Here is a 13,388-nt window from a genome sequence, read left to right on the forward strand (position 1 = left end):
CATTTTCTCTCACCTGAATTTGGGCTGAAAACTAGCCACTTATAATTTTTGTGTTTGATAGTCATATGCTCTCAAAAGGGCTGTCTGAAAACTGAAGCTCTTGAGCAGGAAAAGCCAGGTTTCTCATTAGCCCATGTTTCTGGGCATGGGGCGAGGGTATCCAGAGGAGACAAAATTCTCAGCCATATTCAACCTTCTTTATCACTTATAAGATGAACAGATCCCCGATAGTTAACAATGGGGAAGCTTCATGATAAGAAGACCCTCACCAGTGCCTACTACACTACCATTGAGGTTTGTAGAGTTAATAGGAAAGCAAAGTCTATCAAGCTATGTTTATTTAGAACAGCTTGTTATACATTCTCCAGGGTCAAGAGGCAATTGATTATTGTTTTGTTGGCAGAGTTTTCATTTTACATTCCAAAGAAATCTGAAGAAGGCAAGAAGCCCCCAAGGGAAGCCTAAAATGTTACACACAGAAAGCCTTTCTTACATCCTTCACATTTTAAAAAAAGGTTCTCCCGGGTGAAGAACCTTTTTTCTCTGAATAATAGATGATGATGCATTTAGGAGGAAAAAACGGAGCAGTAAAATCAAAAGAAAACCCCACCCTCTCCCGAGGCATAATCTTTATGCCAGAACATGACATCAGCATGAATAAATGCGTAAAGGGAAAAGGATAGTCCTGGAAACTAACTTTGATTCTGGGGGTGGCGGTGGTGGTGATGAAATCTTGAGGGAATGCCAAATATTTGTCTGTTTAGCAACACCTCCATCCCTGATATAAGGCAGGAATTCAGAGAAAGAGCCACTATCTCTCTTAAGCTCTTAGAATTTAGCAGGGAAGTCTGTATTGTGTGGCTCCATTTTTTGGCAAAATGACCACTTCCATCAAGCAATACACTTCCTCCTCTTCCTGTAAGAAGGGGGCTTCAAGCAGTTTTGGTGGGGGCTCTTGCCGTCTCTCCTCTGTCCCTTTGGGTGGAGGATGCAGGACTTCAAGCATCTATGGAGGAGCTGGTGGCATCTCTGTCTCTTCCTCTCGCTATGTCTCTGGGGTTGGAAATGCCCTTGGTGGTGGCTATGGGGGCAGCAGCTACTGTAGCAGCTATGGTGGTGGTTTTGGTAGTGGCTTTGGTGGAAATTTTGGTGGAGGCTTTGGTGGAGGCTCTGGGGTCAGTGGTGATGTCCTTTTGACTGGAAGTGAGAAGCACACTATGCAGAACCTCAATGAGCGCTTGTCTAACTACCTGGATAAGGTGCGGGCATTAGAGGACGCCAATACCAGTTTGGAAATTAAAATCAAAGAGTGGTATCAGAAGCAGGGACCTGCTCCAGACCGTGACTACAGCCCCTATTTCAGAACAATTGAAGATCTCAAGAGCCAGGTATGACTCAATGCTTATTAGAGGGAAAATTTTCCCAGTCTGGGTTTAGGAATGCATTCTTAAGGGCAGAAAAAATAATTTGGGATTCAAAGATTCAAAACCATACTGGTTTATAAATCTAGAAAAAAAATATAATATTCAAAGTCTTTTATTGATTGCTGTCTTAATTCTCTGTCACTGCAATGCAAATGAAAAAAAACATGTGTTATTACAGTTCTCTGTGTACTTGTTGCATAACTCATATCTTTGTGACTTTGTCACAATGTGTCCCTGCCTCTTGCAATTCATGCAGAAATCTAAAATTGCCAATATTATACTCCATAGAAAACTGTAGACAGTTTTTACATTATTATGGTGTTAATGTGTGCTTAAAACCATAAGTACAAAAAGTTCTTAGGTGCATGCATCTCTAAGTGGTACACACTTTTTCAAATATGTTTTATGCCAGGTTAATCCATATTCTGTATCCATTGAGGATAACCTCTGCAGTCATATGCATTTTGTAAAGAAGATTATTATAAATTTTAGCATTTATGCTGTTTTGCAAAATTAATTTCACTTCTGCTTATCATGGGGTGAGGGATAGAGTGATTAGGCCTACTATTGCAAGACAAAATTCAGAACAGTTCATCTGATTTCTGATACATTGAACATGTTAATGAAGTGTTCCTAGAACTTCTAATGGGAAACCAGGATGCATGGATGCAGCTGAATTAAATGTTAATGGAAACTCTTATATATCCTTAACAATATGAGAGTTTTCTATGCTGGATTTTGAATGAATACTTGTACTTCATTACCTAGAAAGGACAAGGGAACACCTGAAAGATATAAAATATGCATGTACTACAAAAGGTAGTTCCTGCCGTAGAAATGTGGTCCATCTTGCTACTGTGGGCAATGGTATGAATAAGTGACCTAGGTGCCTCCAGGACTGCTTGTCCAGGAGGTCACTATGGATGGCTAAATTCAATATCATTTTCCTTTTTCTAAACTGGCCAAGTTTTAAATCAAATGGTTCTCAGAAAGGAAGGATGTACTTAGCTATCAATCAAACAGACAGCAGTTCTCTGCAAAGGTAGAAGATATGGATAAATGGTTACCCTTGTCTTTCATGACATTTAGAATAAAGGTTATTGATAAGGGAGAAGAAATGGATTTTTTGCTAATTAGCTAATTCCTAAGAGAATGGCAAATGGAGATCCAAGGAAATAACAATGAAGAGCAGATTGCTCTAGGATATGAATTATTTAATTCCAGTTGTCTACTGAGGGAACCTTCCTTAAAAAGTTGCAAATGAAGTCTGTACCATTCTGAATATGAGCCTGATGATGCAATGCTGGATGTTACTCACACTCCAGGCTTGAATTCCTGAGAGATCTTAAGGGCAGGGCAGGGCTCTGATACAGCTCACCTTTTGTATAGTCTTGTCTGATAGATTCAGACTCAAGTACTGAGTAATAATAACAATGATTTTGTACTAGACTCAAATGAGGGATTAGACAGCTCTTTGAACACTACATTTGCTAAACAAATAAAGATCAATATGACAAACGTATTAAATTTGCCCAGTGGGTAGATACTTATCCTGATAAGTATCCGCTCACATTTCTGCTTTTTTCTATTTACTATTTTTATTTCATGATTGCTTTTGTCCTATATACAGTTAGGATGGTATGATAAATGGGTAACACCAGTGATGGGAATCTGTAGTCTTTTGTATGTCATTGAAATATAATTCTCAACATCTCTCACTATGATATAGCCATGGTAGCTATATTACTGGGATTTGTAAAACAGCAACCTGAAGTTCACTGCTTCTCTATTCCTGAGTTGGTGAATTGGATTGAGATAGGAAAACCTCTTAAGATTGCTTCTTAATTTACCCTTTTCCTCCCCTAGATTTTAGCCGCTTCCATTGACAATGCTAGTGTTCTCCTTCAGATTGACAATGCACGGTTGGCTGCTGATGACTTTAGAACCAAGTAAGTTTTGTTTTTTAAAAATTTATGGACAAATGGGAAACAATAGCATCAGGCTCTTTTATATAGCTTGCTGAATGGATGGAATTTTGTACACACTAAGTAACTGGATTTTGACTTTCAGATTTAAGAGATAAAAGTTAGATTAAAGAATGAGAAAAGGGGTCAACACAGGTAGTGATACCTGAAGATTTTGGGTCTGATTTCCACTAAGAATAAGCAGACCTCAGCTTCACTTCTTAATCCAAGTTTAGGAATACAGCTCCCACATGTCCCAAGTCATCCTTAAAACTCTGGATGGTCCAGGAATTTCCCACATTAGTTAATTTTTTAAATGTTTAATTAAAAAAAAAGTATGGTTGCAATTCTATGGGATGCAATGCTCTTTAGTTAGAGCTTGAGAGATCTTGAACGCGAAAGTCTTGAAAGATTTCACAATCATATATGGGATTTTGCTTTGTTACTTTAGATTGTGCAAAATCTCAAGGTAAGATTGTTGGAATCTTGTAACACTTGGAGCAATACTTTTTGTTGTTGATATTGGATACTCAGAAATTTCATGGGATCATATACTAGTGCTCAGAATCTGTCATTTTCATTATATATTTCTGAGATGAATAAATATCCTTTGAAATTCTACTGCTCTGATAAAAATATATGCCAAAATGCACATTTTTAGAAAAGCAGAAATTTGTAGACAACATATTTAAAGTTATATGTTATAATCAACTTTCATCTTTGAAAATGATTATAGATTAAACAGAGCCTCTCCCCTTCCCTCCCCTCCCCTCCCATTCCCTTACCTTTTTTCCTTTCCTGGATTTGTAAGGCCACCCAATTCAGAATACTGGATTGGGGTACAGTATTAAAAAAAGATTAAAGTCAAATTTTGAATCTTTTTTCAATAATATGGGAAGAGTGGTGACACAGACATCATTCCTAGGTTCCATCAGTTGGCATATGTTCCCAATGGGATCTGGATCATACCATACCTTTAAACTGAGTGGGATTGGCAGATGCTATAGGTCAGGGGTGTCAAACTGCCGGCCTGTGGGCTGGACGCGTCATCTGGAAGCCACACCCACCCCATTGCCAGCAAAGGCTCTGATACATTGCGTGACATCACATGACATTGTGAGTTTGACATGTCTGCTATAGGTGATAGATGATCCCACAGGCAGTTAGACCATAAAGCACTTGACAGATGATAACAGTAATTTGAATTCACTATTCACTGTTCATGTGCAGTTCCTAAACCAGAATTGTTTACCAAAAGTGCCAGTGATTCTCTGGGCTGCTTGATCCTTATATGTGATCTTCAAGAGCAATGCCATGTACAGCACATTGTAATAATCCATGTGCAATGTGACCAAATGACAAGAAATTGTCTGAAATGTGTCTGATTCAGAAAAGGGTGTAATTGTTGCACAAGATGGATTTGTACAGAGTATTTCTTCACTGCAGATGGGGACTGTAGCCAAGAAATTAAAAGACGCTTGCTCCTGGGGAGGAAAGCCATGGCAAATCTAGACAGCACACTAAAAAGCAGAGACATCACCCTGTCAACAAAAGTGCGTATAGTCAAGGCTATGGTCTTTCCAGTTGCAATGTATGGTAGTGAAAGTTGGACCATAAGAAAGGCTGAGCGCCAAAGAATTGAGGCCTTTGAACTGTGGTGCTGGAGAAGACTCCTGCGAGTCCCTTGGACTGCAAGGCGATCAAACCGGTCGGTCCTAGAGGAGATCAATCCTGACTGCTCTTTAGAAGGCCAGATCCTGAAGCTAAAACTCAAGTACTTTGGCCACCTAATGAGAAGGAAGGACTCCCTGGAGAAGAGCCTAATGCTGGGGAAGATCGAGGGCAATAGAAGAAGGGGACGACAGAGAATGAGGTGGCTGGATGGAGTCACTGAAGCAGTAGGCGTGAGCTTAAATGGACTCCAGAAGATGGTAGAGGACAGGAAGGCCTGGAGGAATGTTGTCCATAGGGTCGCGATGGGTCGGACACGACTTCGCAGCTAACAACAACAACAATTTCTTCACTACAGCTACCATCTGTTTTTCACACAGAAGTGAAAGTATAGTGGTGACAATAATTGATCAAGAACAAGTATAAAAACAACAACAACAAGGATTATCCTGGAGTAGTTTAGTACTCAGCTGATATTCTGAAACTCTACAAATAAAATTCAGAAACTGGTGACCATCCTGTGTATATTTGAACTTCTTCCTCTATAGGTTAAACAGGATATGACGTCTGTTATGAACTAATTTTGAATAGCTAAAGGCCTGTAGTCTATGATTTAAACTCTTTTCTGAACAGTACTACTTTGGTGTTGATTAGAATCACCACCTCTTTATAGTGTTCATCATTATAGAAAGTCTATCATTGCAAAGTGAGAATTTTCTCTCCATTGCAGATGGAATTTTTGCTGTCACTTTTGGTCAGGAATCTGGCAGGCTAAAGAATTTCTCTTTCCTGACAATGTATTTAAACAAACAAACCAGTGAAGAGGATAAATAAGAGTTGCCATTTGGCTTTCACTGAATCGTATTTTTCAAGACACCAGGGATTGATTCAGCAAATTTCAAAATTTTAAATGAAAGCAGGAACATATTAGCCACTATGAGTATCAATAGGAGTGGAATCAACTTTAATCTTGAATACAGACTTTTAAAATCACAATACTAGCTAAGACCTGAGTAACGGCAGATTAAAACTGAACAACAGTTTTTCTGTATTGATTTTTCTAAAACATCTTTGCATTTATTTAATTAAAGAAAATAAAGGGGGAAAAACAAAGCGATAGAAAAAAGAAGTAAAACAATGAAAGAAAAGCAAGAGAACAATTTTACATAAAGGCTGATCATACATTTTATATTATATAAAGTTTCATATAGCAGTTTCCACAAAAATAATCATATTGCATTTTTATTGTTCATTTAATCATGTCTATAAGCAATTTGTTTATTAGCTGCAGGTAACATCAGGATTTCAAAATGGATAGGTGATTTAGCTCCTTGTTGAATTTTTGCATTTCCAGGTTTGAAACAGAGCAAGCTTTGCGTCTCAATGTTGAAAGTGACATCAATGGACTGCGCAGAGTCTTAGATGAACTGACCTTGTCTAGGTCAGACCTGGAAATGCAGATTGAGAATTTGAAAGAGGAACTGGCATATCTCAAGAAGAACCATGAGGAGGTAAAACATCAACACAGCACTAAAACTATCTATCACTAATGAGAGTATAGGGAAGTTGTTTGAATTTTTTTTCCACATACTGGTTCAGGCCGATTAAATGGATATTTCTTGTTGCCAGACTCAGGATTTGGCATCTGAATTTCCTATTATATTACTCTGTGTTTAAAACAGCTTGGATGATATGCAAATATTTAAATCATAGACTTTAGATGGTCATCCAGGAAGGGACTATGGTCTTAAGAAAGAAACATGACTCTACCTTAAAACTCATGTTCATATGTAAAAAGTCCCAAATTCAGTTGCTGGTATCTCCCAAAAAACAGGTGAGGAAAAAAGATTTCTGCCAAAGACTGTACATATCAATGGGCTCATTCTCACAACATAGTACAAAGGTGACTGGCGACTATTTTTAAATGATATGTCCTTGAGACTTTTGTCTCATTTCCAGCACACAGCTGAGGAACTGAAAGTCACCTTTTGCTGTTTCAATACTAAAGGAGTGTTTTCTCTCTTCTGACACAATATGTCCTGTGGATATGATCCGTGATGCTTCCTTAATAATGTGGTTGCTCATATAATCATGGGCTGGAATCTGTTCACTCTCATTGAGTCAGCTGTGTTTTTTGAAAACTGTTTTCCAATATAATTCCAATAGTCTAGACCAAGGGTCTTCAAACTTGGCCCTTTTATGATTTGTGGACTTCAACTCCCAGAATTCCTCAGCCAGGCATGCTAGCTGAGGAATTCTGGGAGTTGAAGTCCACAAGTCATAAAAGGGCCAAGTTTGAAGACCCTTGGTCTAGAGTCACTGGGAGTCAAGTCTCCTCCCTCTCTTCTCTTGCCATATCTCTCAGTCTTGACAGGAGAAGAAATAAAGAGTAAACGGAGATAAATAGCCAATGACAGAGATCTGATCCTTTCTTAGTTTACTGGGTCCCCTCCCCCCCCCAATTCATTCTGTTGGAGAGACTTAATCTCTTCAGCGCTGGGAAAAAGCATTCAGTAAATGTTGAAGAAACCAGTTTGGTGCTGCAGTTAAAGCATTAAATTAGAAAATGTGGGTTCTAGTCCCACAAAGGGGGGAGTTAGGCACAAAGTAACTAGAAGTGAAGACATATCTGTGGGCTCACATTGGGGATCTCATGTTCTGTGATTAAACAGCAAGAGTTTCTCAGTAAACATGTGCATGAAAAATACTGTACATTGCTTTGCTCTTTGTGTTTTTGATGGCTTTTCTTTTTTGAATTTGGTTTTGGTACATTTTGCTGAACCAAATAAAAAGAGTCAAGAAATTAAACAGACACTAAAATCCTTGAAATATTACTTCATGAGAAGGCAATACATGTTAGACAGATAGGCTGAATAATATAGCTTTCTATGAAGTTTTGTGTAGAAATGCATATGAATGATAAACATTTTCCTTCTGCAGGAAATGAATGCTTTCCGAAAGCAAGTCAGTGGAGAAATCACTGTGGAAATGGATGCTGCTCCTGGTGTGGACCTAACCAAGATCCTGGGAGAAATGCGTGAACAGTATGAGACTTTGGCTGAGAAGAACCGTAGAGATGCTGAGCAGTGGTTCGTCATCAAGGTGTGTTTTTTTAGGGGAAAAAAATCAGAGGGCCTTTACAGAACACAAGCCATATATTCCCCAAAAGGTGCTCAGTGCTCTACAATAAGTCTTCCCTTTTTTTCCTTGTAGACTGAAGAGCTAAATCGGGAAGTTGCCACCAATACAGTAGAGCTGCAGACAAGCAAAACCGAGATCGTGGAACTCAGACGTACTATTCAAAGTTTAGAGATAGATCTTCAAGCTCAACTCAGCATGGTATGGGAACACTTAAAGTCTAATGACATTTCCTCCTTATACAGTATGTATAATCTGTTATGTAATTTTGGTTGTTTCAATGATAGATATGGGTTAGGAAGAATCATAACTTAAAATATCAGACTATCTTCTCTTGCTAACGTGTACTTCTCATTAACAAACAAAACGAAAAAACTGTTATTGAAAGGAAAGAGATATACAGAATCTATTCCAGAAAAGTTTAGCTGTCCTCATTAAGCTTAGTCTTATTAAGAGTAGAAGAACATTTTTTCTTCTGCCTTCAAGATCAGATGAAGGAATTTATTTCCTCTGCTGAAGCTGCCTGGCTTGATTCTTTATTTTCTATTCATCTTCTGGAGAATGTGGAACTTATTAGCCTTTTTTTTAATGTACGGGACACTTGAATTTCCTTAGTATCTGAAATAGTACATGTCATTCACACAATAGCACTAAATATATCTGGATCCCTAATTCAGTTTCCTCCTACTCTTCCATTTCCCCAGAAATCAGCGCTAGAAGGGACATTGGTGGAAACAGAAAATCGTTATGGTACCCAGCTTGGCCACATCCAGACTATGATTACCAATGTGGAGGAGGAGTTGTCTGCCGTGAGATGTGACATGGAGCGCCAGAACCATGAGTACAAGATTCTCCTTGATGTTAAGACACGTCTGGAACAGGAGATTGCCACCTACCGTCGTCTTCTGGATGGAGAGGAAGCCCAGTATGTAAAAGAGGATGGGGTGGGGTGGGGTTTGACAAAGATGGCTGGATTGGGAAGGTTAAGCAAAAGAAGTGATCTAAAATGACATAACCTGTATGAATGAAGGTTTTTAGATGGGAAAATATTTATTTAAAGTTTCCATCTTTAATATTTGTTTCATTCCTAAGTAAACAGTTTTCCGGAAATCTTGAGCTTCTTTCTAAGAAAATCCATCTGTTGGTAACCTACTCATTATTTTTAAATATTACCAAAAGTTGTTTTACATAAATATTTTATTATAATAATACCTAATAATGTTTTAGCAGACTATTCTATTTTCATGTTTAATAAGACATATCTATGAATTTTATATTATTGCCTCATTAATTGCATTGTGCCCTAGCAAAACTATCAGGGTTTCTAATTGGCCCATGAAATTCTGTATTTCTTACAGCATCAGCTCCCAGTATAATGCAGCTAAATCTGGCAAAGAAGGTAAGAATGGAACTTAATTAAATTGTATCCTAATTTTCATTAATTTATTGCTCTCCAAATTGTATTGGATTGTAATTCCCTTGATCAACAGGTCATAGTAATTAGGGTTCATGGGAATTGTAGTTAAATACATCTGGAGAATTTCAGATTGTGAAAACTTTCTGTGCATGCTTACCAAGAATGTATAGAGAAATGTAATGCCCCCCACCAAAAAAAAAGATGGGGAATCAGTCATAGACCCAATTCTGGATATATATTTTAAAAATCAAATTATTGCCTAGAAATCTGTTAAAACAGGAAGCAACTAGGTAAATGGATTCTTTTGTGCATACCTTCCTATAATTCAGAACATACATACTGAGCATGTATAAAATAATACATGTTAGCTAGCTAAATAAGCCAGAAGATGATATCTGAAGAAAACAAAGAATGCCAAATGTTCATCAGCTTGAGTGATGTTCTACTAATTATAATATTCCATGATTTTAAGTGTATTTCAGGCTGTTCATTCTTAAGATTCATTCTCACACATCCTTTTTATTAAGGAATAAACATATTTCTGATTGAACATGTGTGTTACTGTAACAGTTTTATCCTCTTCCTAATCCTTCCCATTACTAAGAACTCCACTATAATATTACAGTCTTCCCCAAATTAGTGTCTTCCTGATACAATGCCACTGCAACTCCCAATTTTTCCTACTTGCATGATGAGAATACTTTAATTCTGGGACTCATAGTCCTAACAAGAAAGTACCCAGTTAGGGAATTGCATCATAGAAAGTCTACTCCCCCCCTTTGAGTTATATACTGTAACAGAAGCATTGGTAGTCCAGAAAAATGGTGAGATTTGGAAGCAGTAACACTTTCTGGATCTCTACATATAAGAAGCAGAGAAAGCAGGGGAATCCTTTTAGAAGAACCTCTTAATTAATTGAAGGTTCAACGGAACCTTCTTGACAGCTCCAATCATTTCATTATTACATTACAAGCTGAGGTCAGCAAGTATCCCTTTGGGTTTACCTGAAGAAAACATGACCTTTATGCCTCTTTCTCTTGCAGTATCAAAAACAACTCGCCAAGTCCGCATGGTTGTTGAGGAGCTTGAAGATGGGAAAGTAGTTTCTTCACGTGAGCAAATCCAAAAGAATTCCTACTGAAAAGGATCCTACATACTTCAAGATATATCTGAAAAAATAGTTGTAGTGCATATTTTTGTGTAGTTGATAGTCTGTAGTTTGTATGCTCAGATCAAAAAGAGAACAAAGTGATATAAGTACCTGGATTTTTCAACAATAAACTTGTATGTCAGCAATTAATTTATTTGTGAATTTTATTTGCCACCCATCTCATAGTTCAAAATGACTCTTAATAAAGACACTGTTTTCCTGCTCATGCAAAACACAGGTTCTTACCATGGAACTTATTTATTCAAAAATATAAGCCATGTTAAAGTTTAGGCCAAGTGACTTCAGGGAGGTCTTTCCAAAATTAGCCTACTTTCTGTTCTGGGTCAGTTCTCCAGTCAGTTGCCATATTTCTCTGGGTCCAGTTTGTCCATACAACTGTTTGGGTCACATGAAAAATGCTGTTTTACCTTCTCATCATTATCTCTGCTTCAAGAGGACAGATAAATGTCAATGTATTTGGATTTTCATTTGCACCTTTAGCTCTGGCATCTTGACAAGCCTAAATTTTAGCAAAGGGAACTAAGAGTAAAGGCAAGAGGACTCAGGCAGACATTGTCAGCAGGTCCCAATTATGCCCATTTTCTGAACTTGGCCTGGAGCCTCATCAGTGGTAAAATTCTGATCTATACTTAACATCTAGATTTCCAGTAATCTCAAAGAGTTGTGTCCTTGTAGAGATGAGTCACATTCTCTTTTTCCATCTCCATTGTTATATAACAAAAAACATACTTCATAGAGCCTTGGTGGAGCAGTGGGCTGATGCCTCCTTAAGTAACCCCAGCTGCCTGCAATTAGTGCAGGTTCGCATCCCACCAGGCTCAAGGTTGACTCAGCCTTCCATCCTTCCAAGGTAGGTAAAATGAGGACCCAGATTGTTGGGGGCAATTAAGCTGACTTTGTAATAATGCCGCTTGGTGTGTGTGTGAAAGCCCTAATAAGCAGGCATATACATAGAATGAAGGCTACTGCTAAGCTTGTAAGCTGCCCTGAGTCTTCGGAGAATGGCGGGATATAAATGGAATTAAAATAAAAAAATAAATAAATTTCTCAAAAAAGAGATTAAACAAGTGTAAAAACATTGCCCTTTGCCTTTCCTTCTAGACCCTAAAATTTGGGACAATTCTCTGTAGTTGTCAGACTAGCAAGATAGTTCAGTCATGAAGCACACCCAGAAGAATTAGCTCTGTATTTTAAGATTTTTTTTTCAAGTCTGAAAATACATTGAATGCAAAACCGTGGTCCATAAGATGCTTGAAAGCACGGAATGTGGCTTTTAAATCTGGCAATATGCTGGCACTTATAACATTCAGAGCTAATTTGAAAAGTGCCATAAAAGAAACAAAGCAAGCCCATTGTCAGAAAATTCAGAACTTTTTTCAGGACCCAACAAACACCAGGTATTTGTGGCAAAGACTCCAGGCCATTACAGATTATAAAGTGGCTCCATCGAGATACATGAGTGACACCGACTCCCTAAATGAGCTGAACACATTTTTTGGAAGATTTGAGGCATCAAATAGCACCACTGCTAGGAAATCTGTGTCCCATCCTGACAAGCAAGTGCTTAACTTTGAAATCACCTCTGTCCGGAAAAGCACTGCTGAAAGTTAACATCCAGAAGGCAGTAGGTCCAGATCATATCCCTGGGAATGTGCTGATGAGCTGGCTTGTGTTCTTACAGGTATTTTCAATCTGTCATTGCAGCAGGCAGTGGTCTCATTATGTTTTAAGACAGCCATTATTTTGCCAGTGCCAAAAAACTCCACAATTATAGGACTTAATGATTACTGTCCAGTTGCACTGACATCCATCATTGTGAGATGCTTTTGAGAGGCTGATAAAGGACATTATTGTATCTAGCCTCCTGCCAGCATTTGATCCGCTTCAGTTTGCCTACAAACCAAATCACTCTACAGAGAATGCTATTTCTTCTGTTCTCCATCTGAGTTTGGAGCACTTAAAACAGAGATCCCCAACCTTTTGGGCACCAGGGCCCGGTTCCATGGAGAGAAGTTTTTCCATGGACTGGAGGATGTGTGGTTTTGTGTGCTGCCTACATCTTGTGGATGGGGCTTTGCTTGTTTGTGCAACCAGTTGCTGGAGTCCCAGTTGCTGGAGTTCCACAGCCCAGTACTGTCCATGGACCGGGGGTTGGGGACCCCTGACTATATCCCAGGGGTGAACCCATTAAATAAAAGAAACCAATCAACGCATTAATACCCCAGTGAGCTTGAAGGCACTTATTCACTCATTTCAGAATCTGTTACCACACAAATGTTTGTATGCTGAGCGGATCCACAAAGTGGGAGCAGGCAGCACATATGGTTTAAAGAAATGCATACTAATATACATTTCAAATTTCTAGAGCTTCACAGCAAATTTTAGTGACTTTAATATGTTCAAAATATAGCTAAAAAACCCCCTGCATTTTAAGGCAAGACATCTTATTACATACGTACCTGATAGCTTAGTTTTGAGTAGAAATAATTAAAAGCTAATATGACATAATTTTTCTAAAATAAAAAGGAAGAACATTTGTTCTGTGTTCTCCAGAGGTTAATACAATGTTTTCAAACTTGGTAAGGCAGAATTCCCCAGCCATC

At 38.3% G+C, this 13,388-nt stretch overlaps 1 protein-coding gene across 1 annotated transcript; it reads left to right on the top strand.

The window, feature by feature from the left end:
* Nucleotides 1-878: 878 nt before the first annotated feature.
* LOC310648449 (keratin, type I cytoskeletal 14-like) lies at nucleotides 879-10,901 on the top strand (the record flags this gene model as incomplete). Its single annotated transcript, XM_083376286.1, has 8 exons — nucleotides 879-1,388; nucleotides 3,291-3,373; nucleotides 6,414-6,570; nucleotides 8,000-8,161; nucleotides 8,273-8,398; nucleotides 8,902-9,122; nucleotides 9,556-9,596; nucleotides 10,658-10,901. 8 exons carry the CDS (start codon nucleotides 879-881, stop codon nucleotides 10,753-10,755), a joined length of 1,398 nt encoding a protein of 465 aa, XP_083232412.1. The 3' UTR covers nucleotides 10,756-10,901.
* Between the last annotated feature and the right edge of the window lie 2,487 nt (nucleotides 10,902-13,388).

Source organism: Vipera ursinii (assembly GCF_947247035.1).
Source record: "Vipera ursinii genome assembly, chromosome: Z".
Classification (NCBI taxonomy): Eukaryota; Metazoa; Chordata; class Lepidosauria; order Squamata; family Viperidae; genus Vipera; species Vipera ursinii.